We start from the raw sequence: 19,093 nt of genomic DNA, 5'->3' as shown, positions 1-19,093 counted from the left end.
CTCACTGGTACAACCCTCTTGCGTGGACACTCTGAAATCAATTTACAAGTGTCTATATGTGGAGACTACACTGATTTAATCTAGGAAAAGATTATGGGCTTGTCTACAGGGGCATCTGACCAACATAGTGATGCTATTTTAGATTACACCTTACCTTATTTTGGAATCCCCCATATGTGGACATTCTTATTCCAATGTCAGAGTATCTTTTGCAGTTTATCTTATGTTGCTTTGGACTTGGAAGGGTTTTAAGCTAAAGGGAAAAAAGCCACTCTTCATCTGGAATAAGTGTCCACATAGAGGAGTTACACTGATACAACCACATCGTTTTAAAGGTGTAAAACATTTCTGGTGTTGAAGAGTCCTCAGTTAAATTACTGTTACTTCTGTGTGTAAAGACAAGACCTAAGCGTAAGAGTGGAAGCAGGAGGGAAGGACACTAACAACCACCATTACAGCCAGCCAGTGGGAAATACACACACAAGAAACCATGTCATGGAGAAAGGGGCAAGAAAGAGAAGTTACTCACTGTAGTAACGGTGGTTCTTCGAGATGTGTCCCCGTGGGTGCTCCACGTTAGGTGTTGGGCTCGCCCCGGCGCCGCAGGTTGGATCTTTCCAGCAGTTTCTGCCGGACCACGCATGCGCCGGCGTGCGCCGCTCCCTTGCGCGCTCCCGGCCACATGCGCGATCCGGTCCCCGCCAGTTCCTTGACCAACCACCTCGGATGCTCCTGCACAACACTAAACAGAGATCCGAAGCGGGGAGGATGGGCGGGTGGTGGAGCACCCACGGGGACACATCTCGAAGAACCACCGTTACTACGGTGAGTAACTTCTCTTTCTTCTACGAGTGTCCCCGTGGGTGCTCCATGTTAGGTGACTACCCAGCAGTAACCCAAGATAGGAGGTGGGTAATCGGATTATGTGCAGCTTGTCCCCGAGAGGACCGCTGTCGAGAGACGGGTATCCTCTTGGAATACCCTGTGAAGGGCGTAATGTTTGGCGAAGGTGTCATAGGATGACCAGGTAGCCGCTCTGCAAATGTCTTTTAGCGCAACGCCCTTGAAAAAGGCTGTTGATGCCGCCACTGCCCTAGTGGAGTGAGCCCTGGGCGGGGCCAGTAAAGGAGTCTTTTTGAGTTCGTAGCACATTTTTATGCAGGATACGATGTGCTTCGAGATTCTCTGCGAAGAGAGACCTTCTCCCTTTTGATTTGGGAGCGAGAGAGACTAGGAGTCTATCCGTTTTCCGGAAGGACTTAGTCCTGTCTATATAGAAAGCCAGCGCCCTCCTCACGTCCAGGAGGTGTAGGCGTGCCTCTTTGTTAGAGTTATGAGGCTTTGGATAAAACAAGGGTAAAACTATAGGTTCGTTAATATGAAACTCTGAAGAAACTTTGGGAACAAAGGCTGGATGCAGCCGTAAGGTTACCGCCTCCTTGGAAAATACTGTGCAGGGTGGCGTTGCCATAACTGCCGCAAGCTCGCTCACCCTGCGAGCTGACGTGATTGCGAGAAGAAAGGTCGTCTTTATCGTAAGGAGATGGAGGGAAACCGTGGCTAAAGGTTCAAACGGTGGTCCCGTTAGCACACTAAGCACCAGGTCCAAGCTCCACGAAGGTGGAAGCGGTTTCCGAGGGGGGTATAGGTTTACCAGCCCTTTGAGGAACCTGGTAACCATGGGATGGGCAAACACTGTGTGCCCTTCCTCTTCATGTCTGAAAGCCGAAATAGCGGCAAGGTGGACCTTTAACGAGGATAGGGAGAGTCCTCCTCTCTTGAGGTCCAGTAAATACTCTAATATTACAGGTATAGGCACAGCAAGGGGGGCTAACTGTTTGGTAGAACACCATGCAGTGAAGCAAGTCCATTTCTGCTTGTAGGTCTTCCTGGTGGAAGTCCTCCTGCTACTTTCTAGGACTTGTTGCACTTCCTCCGTACATGTGCTCTCTAGGGAGCTGAGCCATGGATTAACCATGCTTGTAGTCGTAGGCCTCGGGGGTGTGGATGCACTATGGACCCCTGAGCTTGCGTGAGCAGATCCGGCGCCACCGGGAGGGGCATCGGTGGACGGTCCGACATGCGCAGGAGTAAGGGGAACCACTGCTGTCGATCCCACGTTGGAACTACTAGGATCATTCGGGCTCCCTCTCTCCTGGCTTTCTGCAAGACTTTGTGGATAAGCACTGTGGGAGGAAATGCGTAAAGCAGGGGGCCCCTCCACGAGATCGTGAATGCGTCCTCCAGGGACCCCCGTCCCAGTCCTGCCCTGGAACAGTATCGTGGGCACTTCTTGTTGTGTTGAGTGGCAAACAGGTCTATCTGGGGAAAACCCCATGCGTGAAAGATCGGTCGTAGCAGATCGGAACGGATCTGCCACTCGTGCGTGAGTGTGAAGCACCTGCTCAGCTGGTCTGCCTTCACATTGTGAGCGCCTGGTAAGTACGAGGCTTTCAAGGTTATATTGTTGGTGATGCACCAGTTCCACAACTGGACTGCTTCCGCACATAAGGCACGGGACTGAGCTCCTCCTTGCCGATTTATATAAAACATGGTGGAGGTATTGTCTGTACTGATCCCGACTACTTTGCCTTGTATATGCTCTCGAAAGTGTCTGCAGGCGTTGAACACTGCTCTGAGCTCCAGTATATTTATGGGCAGTGACTGTTCCGTGAAGGACCACAGTCCTTGCGTCACCTCTTCGCCCATGTGTGCTCCCCACCCTATGTGGGAGGCGTCTGTAGTGAGGAAAACCGATATTTGTGGTTGGTGAAAGGGCACCCCTGTTAGCATGTTCTTGGGGTTCACCCACCATTGCAGGGATCTGCGCACCTCTGTCATGGGCGACACCACCCTGTGAACGGTGTGTGCTGCCGGTTTGTAGACGCTCGCCAGCCAGTGCTGCATGCTGCGCATGTGTAACCTGGCGTTTTGTACTACAAACATCGCTGCTGCCATGTGGCCCAGCAGCTGTAAGCACGTCAGAACCGGTACCGTCGGGCTGAAGGTGATGACCTGCACGAGGGAACCGATGGCTCGAAAGCGTGTCTTTGGTAGATAAACCCTTGCTGTGATAGAATTTATACGTGCCCCTATGAACTCTGTGTCCTGCGAGGGGTTTATCTTTGATTTTGCCAGATTGATGACCAGGCCCAGCGAAGAGAACGTGCCTGCTGTGACGCGTATCATGCGAAGTACCTCCTCCTTCGAGGCCCCTTTCAGTAGGCAGTCATCCAGATATGGGAATATAAACACCCCCTGTCTGTGCAGGTAGGCTGACACCACTGCCAAGGTCTTGGTGAAGACTCTGGGGACCGAGGAGGGGCCAAACGGCAGAACCTTGTATTGAAAATGTTCTTTGCCTACCATAAACCGGAGAAAGCGTCTGTGAGCCGGGTGGATAGTTATGTGGAAATACACGTCCTGTAAGTCGAGGGCTGTGAACCAATCTCCATCGTCCAGTGCCGTAAGTATAGAAGCGACTGTAATCATCCGAAAGCGTTGCTTGCGCAGGTACTGGTTGAGGCCCCGAAGGTCTAGGATGGGCCTCCAGCCTTTTTCTCCGTGAGGAAATATCTGGAGTAGAACCCTTTCCCTCGAAGTTGTTCCGGCACCCTTTCCACTACCCCTATGAGTATGAGATGGTCTACCTCCTGCTTGAGTCTCGCTTCGTGGGAGGCATCCTTTAGGTGGGGCCTGGGTGGAGGTCGTGGCGGTGGGAGCGACTGGAAGGGGATTGCGTACCCCGTGGCTATGATCTCCAGTACCCATTTGTCTGTGGTGATCCTTTGCCACTGGTCGTAGAATGGTCGGAGGTGATGGTGGAATAATAGCTTCGGATGACATTGCGCGATGGTAGTGATGGTGCAGCCCTGGATCTGTGTGTCAAACTTGTGGCCTTTGGCCCTGCCCCGAGGACACACAGCTCTGTTGGGAACGTCACCTGGGAGTTCTGCATTGCTGGTGCTGTTGATGTCGCCCTTGCTCGTAACCCCTGTGGTACTGGGGACGCTGTGGTTGATACTGGTATTGTCTTTGCTGAGGGTAATACTTTTTCTTCCTGTATGGAGGGGTGTAAATCCCCAAGGTCCTAAGAGTAGCTCTTGAATCTTTACTGGAATGAAGGACCAAGTCGGTTGATTCAGCAAACAGCTTCTGTGTGTCAAAGGGGAGATCGACGATCTTCACCTGCAAATCCCTCGGGATACCCGATGTTTGAAGCCAGGACTCCCTGCGCATGACCACTGCCGTAGCTGTTGAGCGTGCTGCCATGTCCACTACGTCTAGGGCGATCTGAACTCCCGTCCTCGAGGCTGCGTAGCCTTCCTGCACAATGGCCTTGAGCACCGGCTTCTTATCCTCTGGAAGCGAGTCCATGAGGGAAGTCAGCCTGGAGTAGTTGTCAAAATTATGGTTCACTAGATGCGCTGCGTAATTCGCCATTCTCAACAGTAGGGTAGAGGAGGAGTAGACCTTTCTGCCAAACAACTCTAGTTTCTTGGCGTCTTTGTCCGTTCCCCCTGTCTTGAACTGAGAAGTTCTCGACCTCTGTTGAGACGATTCCACCACCAGAGAATTTGTTTGCGGGTGGCTGAACAGGAACTCCATGCCCTTCGCCGGGATGAAGTATTTCTTGTCCGCTCTCTTGTTTATAGGCGGAATGGATGCAGGGGTCTGCCATATCGTGGTGGCGGACTCCATGATTGCTTCGTCGAGTGGTATAGCTATTTTGGAGGAGGCAGGAGGTCTCAGGTTTTTAAGGAGCTTATGGTGTTTCTCCCGCACCTCTGCTGTTTGGATGCCTTGCCTGAAGGCCACCCTTTTAAACAGCTCTTGGAACTGTTTGAGATCGTCCGGAGGATGGACGTCCCCTGGGGCCGTGGCCTCGTCAGGGGAAGATAGCGAGGAACCGCTAGGGTAAGCCTCTCTGGACCCCTCTGGGTCCTGTTGACGGTGATACATCCGCTCGCTGGAAGCTTGCGAGGGAAAATCTCGGGGTTCCAGAATCACCTCCCCTTGAGATGTCTGTGTCTCTGTCCCCGTTCGCGATTGCCCTCGGGGATATGGAACCGTCTGGGGGGATCTGTCCCTGGGAGTATGCCTATGGCGTCTATGCCCCGCGTAATAGGGGTGACCATGGCAACATGGGCACTGCTCCTGAGATGGGGACCTGGACCACTCTGGAGGCGCATACCCCCTGCGCCTGGGGGAGCGAGATCGTCTGGATAATTGAGATACTGGAGAGACTGACTTTTGGTAGTACTCCAAGGGTTCAAAGCCCAAAAAGGGTGAAGGTGGTCCGAGCCATGGTGAGGCTGGCTGTAGGAACGGGGATGGGGGCTCAGGATAGGCTGGGGGTGACCCCTGCCTTCTTGTTGGGGTCCGCAGCATGAGCGGAGGGCTCAGAGCGAGCAGCCCTGCAGCCCTGTCTGGAGAAGGGCTGTGGTGCCAGTTTTCTGTGCTGCCTTTCCCCACCCCTGCGGGGCTGGCTCCGCCCCCTTTCGTGTCAGGGATCTCGGCCCCGTTGTCTGCGCCACGCTCGGCACGCTCCACTGCGGTGCCGTGCGGGTGGTCTCCCCCAGTGCCTGCAGGCCGTGTGCCTGCGCGCTCTGCACCGCCGGTTCCCCAGGCATCGGTGCCGCTGCCTGCGGTGCCGCCGGTTCCGGCGCTTGCCTGGCCGCCGCCCTGCCAGCGGTGCGGGGCGGCTGTTTGATTATCGGAGGCTCAGCCTCTGCCACGTACGTCTCCGCGCCGCTGCCGCTCAGTTGTAACTGTGGCTGGGGGCTATGCGCTCCACCCGTCCCGCACGCTGTGGCTGCTGGCAGGGATCGGGTTGGGGAGAGCTTCCTCCATTTTTGCGCTGATGGGGTGAGGGAGGCAGCTTTCCTTTTATGGGCCCCTGCGGGTCCCTCCTGCTGCAGCCGCTCCGGCACGTCTGGCTGGAGGGCCTTGTCGAAGAGCAGCATTTTGAGCCACATCTCCCTGTCCTTCCTTGCTCTGGCTGTGAGCTTAGCGCAGAAGGAACATTTCTGGGTGACATGAGATTCCCCAAGGCACCTTATACACTGACTGTGCCCGTCGGAGGCCGGCGTCGCTTCGTGACAGGACTCACACTTTTTGAATCCTGAAGAGGACATTATGGTGAGTCTTTCAGATGTTAATAGGGTACTTAGCACCTTCTCTGTGCCTGTTCCCCTCTCTGACTCAGCCAGCCGCGGCAGGAGGCCTAATGGCCCTACGTCCCCGGGCCTCCGCTTGTTACTAAGACTGGAAGCTTTACTCCTTCCTCTTTTTTTTTTTTTGGAAAACAATAACAAGCTAACTTAATCTAAAAGACTGAAAAAGAAACTCTAAAACACTTTAAGAACGTTAAATATGCTGACTCTGGCCGTAGCCTGAGCGGATTCCGTCTGCAGCCGATGGCGGTTAAAGAGGAACTGGTGGGGACCAGATCGCGCACGTGGCCGGGAGCGTGCAAGGGAGCGCCGTGCGCCGGCGCATGCGCGGTCCAGCAGAAACTGCTGGAAAGATCTCACCTGCGGCGCCGGGGCGAGCCCGACACCTAACATGGAGCACCCACGGGGACACTCGTAGAAGAATGTACTTTTTCAGCCAACTTAACAGGAAAGCTCTCTTAATGCCATGTTAGACACAGTTCAACTGCGATTTTACTATGGCTCCAAATGCATAATTCTTCCAATACTAACCTTTGAGGACATTATTTCAGACCCATATTACCTCTCTATAGCAGCTTGGGTGGGCACCAGCTTACGTGATGTTAAACATGTTAAGGTGTCTTCACAATCATGTCATGCTAACATGACAGAGCTCACTTGACTGAAAAACCACTCTCCCTCCTCATATGACCAGACCCAACATAAAAGGGGCAAGTGGAAAGAAACACTTGCCCTTCTATCATCAAACTCATTTGTGGACAGAGATCCCATTCCACTGTGGCTCCTCTGTTTCAGGGCAAACTGTTGGAAGAAGGAGACCTGAATTTCTTTTTCTCAAGCCTAGTTCCCTATTTTTCTGTAAGTCTTCAACTAAGCAGCCCATCTCTGTAAGATTGTTCTTGGCAACCAATATCAGGGATATTGCGATATTAGTGTGATCTTCAGATGTGTTTTAATGCCAAAGGCCAGGAGCTCTACTGAATGCTCCTGACACAGGGGATTACATGACAACACCATTGGTTACTCCAACGGAAAGGCATTAATACTTTGTTTCTTCATTTTTTGCACACTATACCACCACAGTCAGAAAGCAAAACAATGTGGGGCAGGGGTTTCAGATCCCAGCAGGACTGTGAGATTGGCTAGGTTTGGGGGCAGGGATGGAGTTCAGAAAACAGAGATACTCCCATTCTGAAAAAGTTAATGCAAATTCTGTTCTTTGCTTTCAACCTGGGATAGTTTCATTAAGTTTTCAGGTGTGTCCAAGTGCATTTCAAAAGACTCTGGGAACGAACCTCGGAATATTTATTCTTTTTCAAATGGTAAGTGTGTTTTTTTTTTGTTTTTTTGTTTTAAACACAAACATATAGTACGCTTTCCACCTAACAAACCAGCCTGCTTTGAGGCTAAGGGCTCTCAATGTATCTGCAGCACTAGACCAACCTGCAGAGTGACTAATAGTGCCCCCTTTAGCACCCTTGAGGTGCACTAGTCACTGCATGCAATTAACAAGTCGGAAAGGACTGGGGTTCAACTCATTTCCTATAGATCATCTGGAGGAAGATTCCACTACCAGTGTTTGCTAGGCTCTCATTCATGCACAGTCAGGGGGTGTGGTGTTAGTGCAGATATGGTGAAATGGCTGGGTGAGATATATGGACACAATGGGTTAATAAATGGGCATGCATGCAACAATGGCCAGCTAATGGCAATGGAGACACTACCTTTGACGAGTATGATCTCTTGAATGCCAGGGCGTGTGGTACATAAATCGACTTTAGAAGGGGAATGGTAAAGGGGAAAAAAATAAAAACACACAGAATGGAGCAAAATCAGTTTAACATTGAAAACAAACAGTAGTAAAAATGAAGCTGTTTTTCAATGCAACATAAAACTGCACAAATGGTGAACATGGCATTGCTCGGTTATGCACAATGGAAATCTCTACTCAGCACTCTCTGGAAGGCAATTCCAACTGAGGAGCCTCTTGGGAAAAACCAGTCACCCAGGAGATCCCCTTTTTCAGTCTGGGAAAAAATGCATGTAGATATGTGGACAAAGAACATTTTGGTTCAAGCTTTGGAAGAATGATTTGGGTTGGTTCCGTTTTGATCAGAACCAGCTCACCCAATCTTATACGGCTTCTTTAAGAAGTCCACAGGCATTTGATTGAGTTGATTTAAAAAGAAAAGTTTGACTTGTAAGAACCCCTGCTTCACCCTGTCCACCCAAATTTTCCTGTCAGGAACACACGATTTTCAACAACTCTGTCCAAAAAGAAGACTGATGGATATGCGTGTGCCATAGATACTTAACCACTAACCCGAGAGACTTTCACTAAGCTGTTATTTGTGTTACAGCAGCAACTGGGAAGCCCAATCAGGGATGAAGACCCACTAAGCTAGGTGCTCTATAGGGTTACATCTACACAGCAGCACTATTCCTGAATATTCTGGAAGAGGCATTCTGGATTAGCTTCCTCTGAAATAGTGTGTCTACACACAAGATACATTTTGAAACAGCGCTCTTTGAAACAGAGCCATTGGATGCACTATAGCTTATTTCAGAATAGGCTCTATTCCCTATCCGCCCAGCCATATTTTGAAATACCTATTTCGAAATAGATGCTATTCCTTATGGAAATTATTTTGAAATAGCGGATGCGTTGTGTAGACACTCTCACAGTTATTTCAATATAACTTTGCTGTGTAGACCTATGTTACATGTATAATGAGGACCACAGTCTGTTCTACATATTATTGAATCATTTGGTGAAGAAGCCTTTTCACACATCTCACTACGCTGCTCCTTATACAGTCTGGTATGTTGTTCATGGATTTTCCCTTTGTCACACATTCTAAAGCCTGCATCCTGGTTGGACTCACTCTGGTATTGGCTTCTTCAACATTCAGCACGGCAGCAAAATCCCATGCTGACTCAGTTACATTCCCTCCCTTGTCTACTTCCTGCTCCACGGCCTTTATTTCTCAGAAGTTCTGATGCTTTTATGCCTTATGTACAGCCCTTGCTTACTAGCTAAAAACAAAGCACTGAGTTTCACTACTGCGGCCTCAGTCACTGCTGTGTAATGCAAGAGCACTACGTGAGTCTCTGAATGCACTGTGTCCCACAAACTAATGAAGGCTCTGACTTGCTATCTGAGTGGGACTCCTCTAAGGCCGCGTCTACACGTGCACGCTACTTCGAAGTAGCGGCACCAACTTCAAAATAGCACCCGTCGCGTCTACACGCTTCGGGCGCTATTTCGAAGTTAACTTCGACATTAGGCGGCGAGACGTCGAAGTCGCTAACCTCATGAGGAGATAGGAATAACGCCCTACTTCGACGTTCAACGTCGAAGTAGGGACCGTGTAGACGATCCGCGTCCCGCAACGTCGAAATTGCTGGGTCCTCCATGGCGGCCATCAGCTGGGGGGTTGAGAGATGCTCTCTCTCCAGCCCCTGCGGGGCTCTATGGTCACCGTGGGCAGCAGCCCTTAGCCCAGGGCTTCTGGCTGCTTCTGCGGCAGCTGGGGATCTATGCTGCAGGCACAGGGTCTGCAACCAGTTGTCAGCTCTGTGGATCTTGTGTTGTTTAGTGCAACTGTGTCTGGGAGGGGCCCTTTAAGGGAGCGGCTGGCTGTTGAGTCCGCCCTGTGACCCTGTCTGCAGCTGTGCCTGGCATCCCTATTTCGATGTGTGCTACTTTGACGTGTAGACGTTCCCTCGCTGCGCCTATTTCGATGTTGGGCTGAGCAACGTCGAAGTTGAACATCGACGTTGCCGGCCCTGGAGGACGTGTAGATGTTATTCATCGAAATAGACTATTTCGATGTTGGCTGCACGTGTAGACGTAGCCTAAGAGTCCTGGGCGAGTGCAGCTGAATGGTGAAGGAAGTGTTCCCTGCAGCAGCTGCTCAGTAAGGGGCCGTGCTGCAAGTGAGTAATCAAAGTAGCTGAACACTCTGCTCTGGCTTTCCAGTCTTGTAATTTCAACTCGGTTACAAAACAAAACAAACAAAGAAACAAAGCTGCTTTCCACCCAGCAGCTGGGAGAGTGCTTTGTAGGAGACAGACATGCTAGCTTTGCTGAATTCAGACAGGCACATGCTACCACTGCTCACACTAGCACACTAAAAATAGATGTGTCACAAAGGTAGCTGTGTTAGTCTGTAGCCACAGAAACAATGAGAAGTCCTGTGGTACCTTACAGACTAACAGATTTATTGGAGCATAAGCTTCCACGGGCAAAGACCCATGCAAATAATGATGCATTTGATGAAGCGGGTCTTTGCCCATGAAAGCTTATGGTCCAAAATATCTGTTAGTCTATAAGGTACCACAGGACTTCTCATTGTTTCTGTGGATACAGACTAACACGGCTACCTTTGTGCTACAGGACTTCTTGTGGTTATTTAAAATAGCAGTGTGGCTGCAGCAGCACAGGTGACAGCTCAGGCTATATAGGGCAACCCAAGGAGCTGGGTGGGATTGCTCTTGAGTGACTAGCCTGAGCCACCACTCTGTGTTGACTCCAGCAGAGTTAGTGTGTGTCTGGCTACCTGTGCAGCTCCACTGCCTCCTTAAAGTGATTTGATTGCCTGGCGTTTCTAAGTGAAGTGAATTTCCATTGTGCGATGAGGTAGAAAGAGCACTATGACACCACCCTGGGCAAAGTGCCAGGGTTCAGCATTTCTGCAGGACATTCATTGAACTACACAATCACGAATGAAAAGCTGAGAAACAATCTGAACACATATGCAAACTTTAGTATTCAGCAAACTATCTGCAGCAGGAGACAAGTATCTCTGATTACTGCACCACGTTGTGATTCTCTCTCACACTTCCTCACACACACACTTGTTAGTGCACAGCCCACAGGGAACTACATTGATGTTCTTTACATGAAGCTTTTGCTGAAAGGCAACACACTAAGGCACACACAGTTAATTCTCTGCTGACTGCTAATGCTATGACGGGCAGCCAAGCCCTCTGGGAAGCAAATTCAATACAACAGCCACAAAAGCAACATTAGCTGAATTCTAGTCTCAAAAGGGTTCAGATAAAAGCTATGTGCTATGAAGGAAGCCCTTCTTCCCTATAATGAGGGAAATAAGCTGTTGATTTGGTTTAGAGTTAAAAGACAATCCCAAAAATCAGCATTGCCCTTTTGGCAATCCTGCCCCAGATGCATTTCTTTCTGCAGCGAGACTTGCCAGGGTGTGGTGTAAATGTCTGACATCCCCAGACACATTTGTCGTGACCCAAAAGGCTGATGTGTCTGTGGTCTGTTTCCGCTGAATGAGTGCACAAACTCCCAAATACTACCCCTGGAAAGCACTGACAGGCACTGAGCAAAGAAGAGACTTTCAACTGTGACTCAACCACAGGAAATGGAAAAAATGAGACATGAAAACCATATCCTGGAAATCCTGCTACTTATGTAGCATAGCTGAGAAAATGTAAAGGAAGAATAAAAATTTTGTTGGCTATCATGAAGAATTCCAGGCCATCTCCAGGCCCCGGAGTACTCAGTGACCAACATCTCTTTTGCAAAAGCCGATTTATATCAAAGTTGCTCAAAATGAAGGTCCCAGAGAAAAAGAGTGAACATTAGAGCATCTTCTAATCTGAGAACATACATGTTGCTTATTGAAGCCTCATTGCCAGGAGTTCACAAGCTGGACAGGAAAGACAACACCAAAGCTCTTATCTGAACCCCTTCTTCACAAACTACATCTCTGCTTCCCCAAATACCTCCTCCTTCTGCATCTCAGATGCAAATTGGAACTTGTCATGAAAGACCTTGAGGGCAAGCAAGGGAGGAAGAGAAGCGAAAACAAAGAGAAGAAAGGGGTCTGATGTAAAGAACAATTCCCAGGATAAAACGTTCCTCTCAGCAGAGGCAACCAGTTGTATATGAACCAGGGTGGGGAGAATAAAGAGGTTTCATTTAAGTGAGAACAAGTCCCATTCATTTTGGTACATCAATCCATCTGCTTGCCACATTTATGAGAATTTCCATTAGTTAATCTACGTACATTTTATCTCAACAAAATTAACAACACAAGTGAAAGTCATCTTCTGTAATTCCACTTGCTCTGCTCCACAACTTCCCCACTCAGCTGAGACTGTCACCAGCCAAATCAGACATCTGTCTTAACCTGTCATTTACCATGGATTTCTCCAGGCTTGGTGAAAGGTGGGGGAAGCTGCTTCTCAGAGGGTATGTCCGGCAGAGGTAGGTAGGTGTGTGTGTGTGTGTGTGTGTGTGTGTGTGTGTGTGTTGGGGGTGATGTCACGCCTCTGAAGGGGTGAGGCCTTGGGCAGTCAGCCTTTAGTATGGCTTCTTCCCCCCAGCACTCAGCAGCTGTGGTTGGAGCCAGAGGTCCCTCTGAATCTCTGGGCACAGGTGCAACTGTCCTCCTTGTCCCCTGCTGTTGGTGGGCCTGAGTATACCCTCTCAAATTGGAAATTACACCTTCAGTTTGAAGTGAAGACATACCCCAGGAGCCAGGCACAAGGGAGAGAATGTGGGGTCAGGAGAGAACTTGCTTCTCTCCTTCCAGTGTATGCTTGAGCTGAGGATCATGGTACTGTGGGTGAGAAGCTCATACCCAATTCCTCATGTCCCAAACCTGCAGGACACATCCATGAACCCCTCTGACAGCTTCAGGTTTCCCTCCATCCCTGTGTGATTTAGCATTACATTTTTGTCTTTCACTTTTACTATTTTTGCTCTATGCTTTTCCTTATTCAAATGAAACTTTGAAAACACAGCCACTCCTTTCTGTAATGGAAACAGTAGATAGAGAGAAGTAAAAAGCAGATGCCCCATAGTTCCTGTCAGATCTCTTGCTCATAGTTACATCCTGGTCTCAGCAAAATAACATGTTTCTTTTCTGGGTGTTTGTGGAGGACCAGCAGATGCTCCTTCCATTTTCTCTTTACTTTTCTACCCCCTCTGAGACCCATTTCACTGTAACATCTCCTTTGGCTAGGGCAGAGCCAATGTGGGTCACTCCAGAATTCTGCAGCATTAGCCAGAGGAGGCTGCCCATGAGTAAGGAGACATTTCTTTCAAGAATCTGAGAGCACATCGAGCCCTTACCTGCACAATGAGCAACAAACCTATGCTCAAATCCACATGCATCCAGAACACCTTCTTCCTATTTCAGTTTCACACTCACCGATTACCCCCACAGTGATACATCTTGAAATACTACTTAAGTTTCATGGACCCCTCAAAGGGAGCAGGAACTAAATGGGAGAGAAACAGGCAAAGGCTCACCCTTTCCAGGCAGAAGAATGCTAATGAGTAGATCTCCATCTCCCTGGGGAAATACACAAACATATGCCAGGCTGTGGAACCACAAACCTGCAGCTTGCTCCTCTTTGGATAATGTCTTGCCTATGCCTTTGCTGAATGCACAATAACATACTTGTATGGAGTTTGCCTCAAACTCCAAAAGATCCACCTGCTGAATAGATTCGTACGACAACATCCTAAAACCAGATCTTTGCCACGATGTCTGTAGTACCGTTAGAGCCAGTAAAATGCACTTGTTAGTTATGGAATTCCCATTGCTAAAGGTAGCGAGTTTGTTCTCTAGAAGGATGTAAATATCACTGCTCTCAGAACAAGGCAATAAATACATAATGCCGGTGCACGAGGCACTGAGAGAACAAGACCTCTGTACAATGGCAATAGGGAATGTGACTTACAACTGAAATTAGTGGGCTGTTTTCAGGTTTATTATTCAACCAATCTTACACTTACGCCATCAGCAGTGAAAAAGAGTAGCAGCCATAAAGTCAATGCTGGTAAATGCCGTTGTGGTTCTGAGTCTATATTTGTATCAGGGCAGCTCTATCTAAATAACCTTCCTACCTCTCGCTTGGATTTCTGAGAAGATCGCTCGAGAACATCGTCACTGGAGAGATCAGAGTCTTCTGAGAAGCTTAAGTGTCTACGGAGCTGCAAATCTGAGAAAACAGACAAAAAAGAGAAGAATAGGAGGATAAGGTTAGCAGAGTGGTCACTGCTATTGTGTTCTTTCTCTCCCTCTGCAGATACTTCTGAACTTAGCCTTGCACCTGCTTGACTTACACCTCTCAAACAGTTATCACAGCCACACTTCACTGCTCCACTAGCTGGGAATCTCATGATCCCAAAAGCACCACTCCATGAAGTGACACCAGAACATGACAACACTGGCAGCTGTGGGGCTTCCTTCTAAGGAGGCACAACTTTCTGCAGGAGGTAAATTTGAGAAAGGTGTTGAACATGGTTAGCACAGCTTTTGTTTCCTCCATCCAGGTCAACCTCCCTACAAAGAGGCTGAACATTTGGATGACAGCAGCTGGGATTAAGGCTGCTGCTACACTACCATTCTTCCATTGGAGGTGCCATGGTAATGAGGCAATTTGAAGCAGACTAATGAGGCGTTAACGTGCACATTCAGCAACTCATTAGCATAATGGTGGCTGTGGGAACAGACTTCGACTTGCAGATTGACAGTGAAGATGGGGGCAGCTTCAAAGTAAGCGCCCCATTTCAACATTTCCTTACTCCCATCTAATTCTGTGGGAATGAAGGAATGTCAAAGTGGGGTGCTTATTTCGAAGCTGCCCCCAGCTACATTGTCAATCTGCAATTCAAAGTCTGTTCTTGTGGCCACCATTATGCTAATGAGGTGCTGAATGTGCATGTTAGCGCCTCATTAGCCTGCTTCAAATAGCCTCATTTCCATGCCCCCTTAGTCATTAGTAGCATGCCCCCTTAGTGGCAGCAGCCTTAGTCATTTCAGCCAGCTCCACTTTGGTATGAGACCTCTGCTTTGGCCTATATTTATAGGTAACTGCTTTAGTATGTCACAAGAATCTCAAGTTGTCACAAGTGCTCTGAGGAGACATGATGGCAAGTGGGAGATTTATATCTGTGGATGACCCCACTATCCAGGTTTATTAGAGCTAAAGAGAGCTGACAGATCCCAAGCCACGCAGGGAGCAAAGAAAAGGGCTAGTAACTATACCTCCATGCCTTTGAGCACACATTTACCTTTTAACAAATGAATGGACATTTATATCAGTTGATACAAACATTGCATGGTCTGCCATACCAGATTCAAGCGAAGTGAGTTGATGGTCAAGGTGGGGAGCCAGCATGGGAATTAAAACAAGTTTGAAAAGTCACAAACTCCCTTTTTGAGTCATGTTAAGGTGGAAAAATGGTTAGTCCTCTAGTCTAGGACACATGAAAAGAAGAGTAATGTACCAAATTTGTTATCTGATATGTTTCTCTCACTGATATGCTACTTATTTTTATAAACAAAGGTGCACAGTTCTAATCCCGTTATCCTCAATGGTAAACCTGGATTGCATGTTAGGCAAAGGAGAGTGATTCAGAGGCACAACAGAGTGGGCTAGCAACTCAGGGACTTCATTTCAGAAGCTTTCCAGCTGTGCAGAAAGTACAGTGTACAGACAGGCAGATGTACTATACCTGCTGCTCTAACCATTGGGGAGACCTTGTGCTTCCCAGAGTCCACTGTGGCACCACTGGAGCGAGTGCTAGAGCAAGATTTGTCATCAGTCTTTTTTTTCTTGTCTTTCTTGTACCCAGAGAAAACAGACTTCCACAATGATCTGGGCTTGGTGACTTCCTCAGCCACACCACTAGATTTGTCAGAGAGCCTGCTGTCATTCTTACATTTCTTCTCCTTTTTGTTTTTCCGAGGGGAGAAGAGAGAAGTCCTTTTCTTACTTTTCCCACCAGAGCCCTCGGAGGAGGAGATGGACCCTTCGGGCCTAGCAACATCAGCAGGGGGAGAGAGGAACCTTTCATTAGCAGCATCACGTTTCAGCATGGGGCCCTCTGCTACTTTAGTGGACAAACGTGCGGATGACTCCAAATCCACCTCTTTGGGCTTCAAGGGCATAGAGGAGGCTTTTCGTGTCTTGATGTGCCCAGCAGCTGCAGCCATCTCCAGATCTTTCATCTTACACAACTGCTTAGCCATGGCATCCCGCAAGGCCTGACTCTTTACAGACTTCTCTCTGGCTCTCATTCTTTCCTCAGCAAGCTCCTTTGCTTCGGGAGAGATTTGAGGCAGCACCCTCTTTCTTTGGTTTGCCCCTCCTTCCACCGATGGTGGGCCACCGTTCTCTTTGACCAAAGGCAGGTGAAAAGGCTTCTCTGGCCTGGGCTTGCTGGTAGGTGATGTGAAAAACTTCTCATGAAGACTTGTATCCTCAGTTCTCTCATCATAACTGTCTTCTACATCATCAGCAAATGGAATCTCATCCACACTCTCCACAAATGACTTCCGCACCTCCTCTTTTGAGGCCTGGGTTGACTCTTTTGCAGAAGGGTTATGGTCAAAAGGTAAAGGTGAAGCAGGTGTTGGTGCTGGCTTGGACTCTGTTTCACTCTGCCAAATTGCTTGATGCCTCTTTCTACGCAAAGTTGCTGGCGCTTCGTTTTGAGGAGGTGGTGGGGGAGGGCTTGAGGGTGGAGTGAGCATAGTGGAGTCAGAAGTATTGAAGCTCTGGCTGGCCAATGTCTTCATGTTGGATGAGCTCCCATGCAGACCCAATCCAGAGCTGCTGGATAGGTCTCCTTTTACTTCATTTGAACTCTTCAGCTCTTTGTCGGAGGGAGATTTTGGAGTTAGCAGAGACAACTGCTCATTGTCTACTTTGGACATGATTAGCCTTCTTGGAGCAGGCTGGGGTTTTACAAGATGGACCCCTTCCTCCTCTGAAACACTCAGTGGTGCTGTTTCAAGGGCTGAGACAGTAAAGCTAGGCTCTGACGTTTTGCTTCTGTTCACTGGAGTGAGCCCCAGACTCCTCCGGATTTCAGCACTCTTCATCCAGAACTCCTCTACGAGATTATTCCGTTTCAGGGCCTCTTCTGCAGAAGTAGGGCTTCCCGATCTTCCTACCTCATTATCCTGGCTCTTCAGTGCAAGCTGAGCCAGGGGACTAGATGTTATTAAAGCTGATGCAGGTTGAAAGCACACTGGAGATTCCACTGGAGATGGAATGGATGCTTCCGTAGAGGGCAAAGGCTGGGAACAGACAGGGAACTGGGCTGAGGTGGGGAGTGAAGCCAACATAGGCATTCCTGGCTGAGACTGCACTGGTGATGTAGGTGTGAGGGCTTCTGGCAATGCAACTGGTTGTGACCGTATAGGAGAAAGAGAAACAGAAGGGCTTTTAACATTGTCTTTTTCAAGGGTTTCATCTTTTGGACTTTCTTCAAGGAGGAATGGTTCAGGGAAAAAACGTTTCTCCGGAGATTTGTCCATGAAGGGCAGTGCTGTGAGGGAATCCTTTACGTTCTATGGAAATGCAGAAAACAAACAAACAAAAAAAGATTATTAATGGTAACTAACCATTTTAAGAAGGATTTAGAATACCACTCCATTCTACGAATACGAGAGTGATAGTTTAAGCTTCAATATGTGAAAAGTGCATTTGGCATCCTTTTCCAGTTCATGGAAAACTTCTTGGCATCTTTCATCAAATATTGCTCCACTTTGTAAGCTGCCTATTGTGCAAATTGAAATGACAAATTCATAAGTTGGCCAGAGCTGTTTAGGTAAGGTACCTTGGGACTGAGTATTTGGGTGCTCCCGGACCCTAATCATCTGAAGCCTCTCGGTTTTCACACTGGACCTCCTGTCATCAGACTACTGCATCACCCAGGCAACGTATTATGTTAAAGAGTTTAAGTCTTTGATATTTTCCTATGCAGATTTACTGTCTGAAGAGTGTTAGCTGCAGAAAATATTATTTTCAAAACTAGGCAAGCTCTTCAGGACAAAGATGTTCTCTCTCTGTATGCCTGCACAGTACCTAGCACCAAATGGCCTCACTTGTGGCTGGCGCATTACCACAAAATACATAATAAATGCATTGGACAGTACCATTAAAAGTGACAGGCGGAAATAGTTCTGTTCCATTCCCTTTTGGTAAGAATGCTGTCCGCAGGCCAACCTGATCCCATAGTTTAAGTATTTCATAGTGAATCTACCTCAAACTGCATTGACAATTTAGTAAGTAAATAATTACAAAAACAAAGACTATACCAGTTAAAAATAAAGAGAAAAAACGGAAACAAAGAATGAAGACCTTAACATTTTAATGTCTGACATTAATAGGACAGTTTGTCCAAATCTAAGAGTTCTGCTGTATTTACATTTTGAACATCACGAGAGAAGTTCTTCCCATTAAAACAACAAATGAGCCCATGCATCTGTCAGAATTGTCTTGTTGCCAATTGTTACAGAGGTATAGCATTGGAAATTGATTTTTTAAAAATGAAATGGCACTGAAATGAGCAAAATATAAACCAGGGGTGTCTCAATCTTTGTCTCTACTCAGCTTTTATACAAATAAACCTGGACAGGGCACTGCTGTAGGAGGAATACAGAGTGACTGAACAGACTCAAACAGGGACTGGGCAATGACTATTTTTGTTGCTGTATATATGTATGATATGTAATTCTTGCGCTCTACTTGGGACCACCAAAGGGAGAACAACTTTCAATAACTTTTTCTTTGCTGTTAGTGTTACAGACCTGTGCTACTGATCAGCCATTGCACTGGAAACTTGGTCAAAGAAAAAAGTGGTTGGTTTTCTTTTAAAACCTAAATGAATCCAGGTCTCAAGTGCTCAGAGTACAACATGAATCATCTGGATAATAAAGAGTGACAACTATCAGTCATACAAACTCTTCTACCAATCTATAGAACACAGCCCCAAAATTTATATCAACATATCTTTGAAGAGCATCAGAAACGCTTACCTCTATTTGTTCTGCACTGGGACTATCAACTGGGGATGGAGAAACAGCACACTCTTTGGGTAAACAGATGGGGGTGGAGGGTTTGCAGATATCTAGGGA

General features: G+C 48.0%; 1 protein-coding gene across 16 annotated transcripts in view; it reads right to left on the bottom strand.

Moving 5' to 3' along the window:
• The window catches only part of MICAL3 (microtubule associated monooxygenase, calponin and LIM domain containing 3), a 267,999-nt gene that overhangs the window by 35,297 nt on the left and 213,609 nt on the right, over positions 1 to 19,093 (bottom strand). For 15 of the 16 annotated variants that reach the window (XM_075005486.1, XM_075005543.1, XM_075005506.1 and 12 more), the window contains 4 exons: positions 18,995 to 19,086; positions 15,682 to 17,524; positions 14,068 to 14,162; positions 7,901 to 7,951 (listed from right to left, as the gene is read on the bottom strand). In XM_075005486.1, coding sequence (XP_074861587.1) covers positions 7,901 to 7,951; positions 14,068 to 14,162; positions 15,682 to 17,524; positions 18,995 to 19,086 — 2,081 coding nt within the window. The remainder of the gene's footprint in view (positions 1 to 7,900; positions 7,952 to 14,067; positions 14,163 to 15,681; positions 17,525 to 18,994; positions 19,087 to 19,093) is intronic. The other variant, XM_075005525.1, reaches the window with a different exon arrangement.

Source organism: Carettochelys insculpta, chromosome 1, assembly GCF_033958435.1.
Source record: "Carettochelys insculpta isolate YL-2023 chromosome 1, ASM3395843v1, whole genome shotgun sequence".
Lineage (NCBI taxonomy): Eukaryota > Metazoa > Chordata > Testudines > Carettochelyidae > Carettochelys > Carettochelys insculpta.
This window is presented reverse-complemented; position numbering and strand designations above follow the sequence as displayed.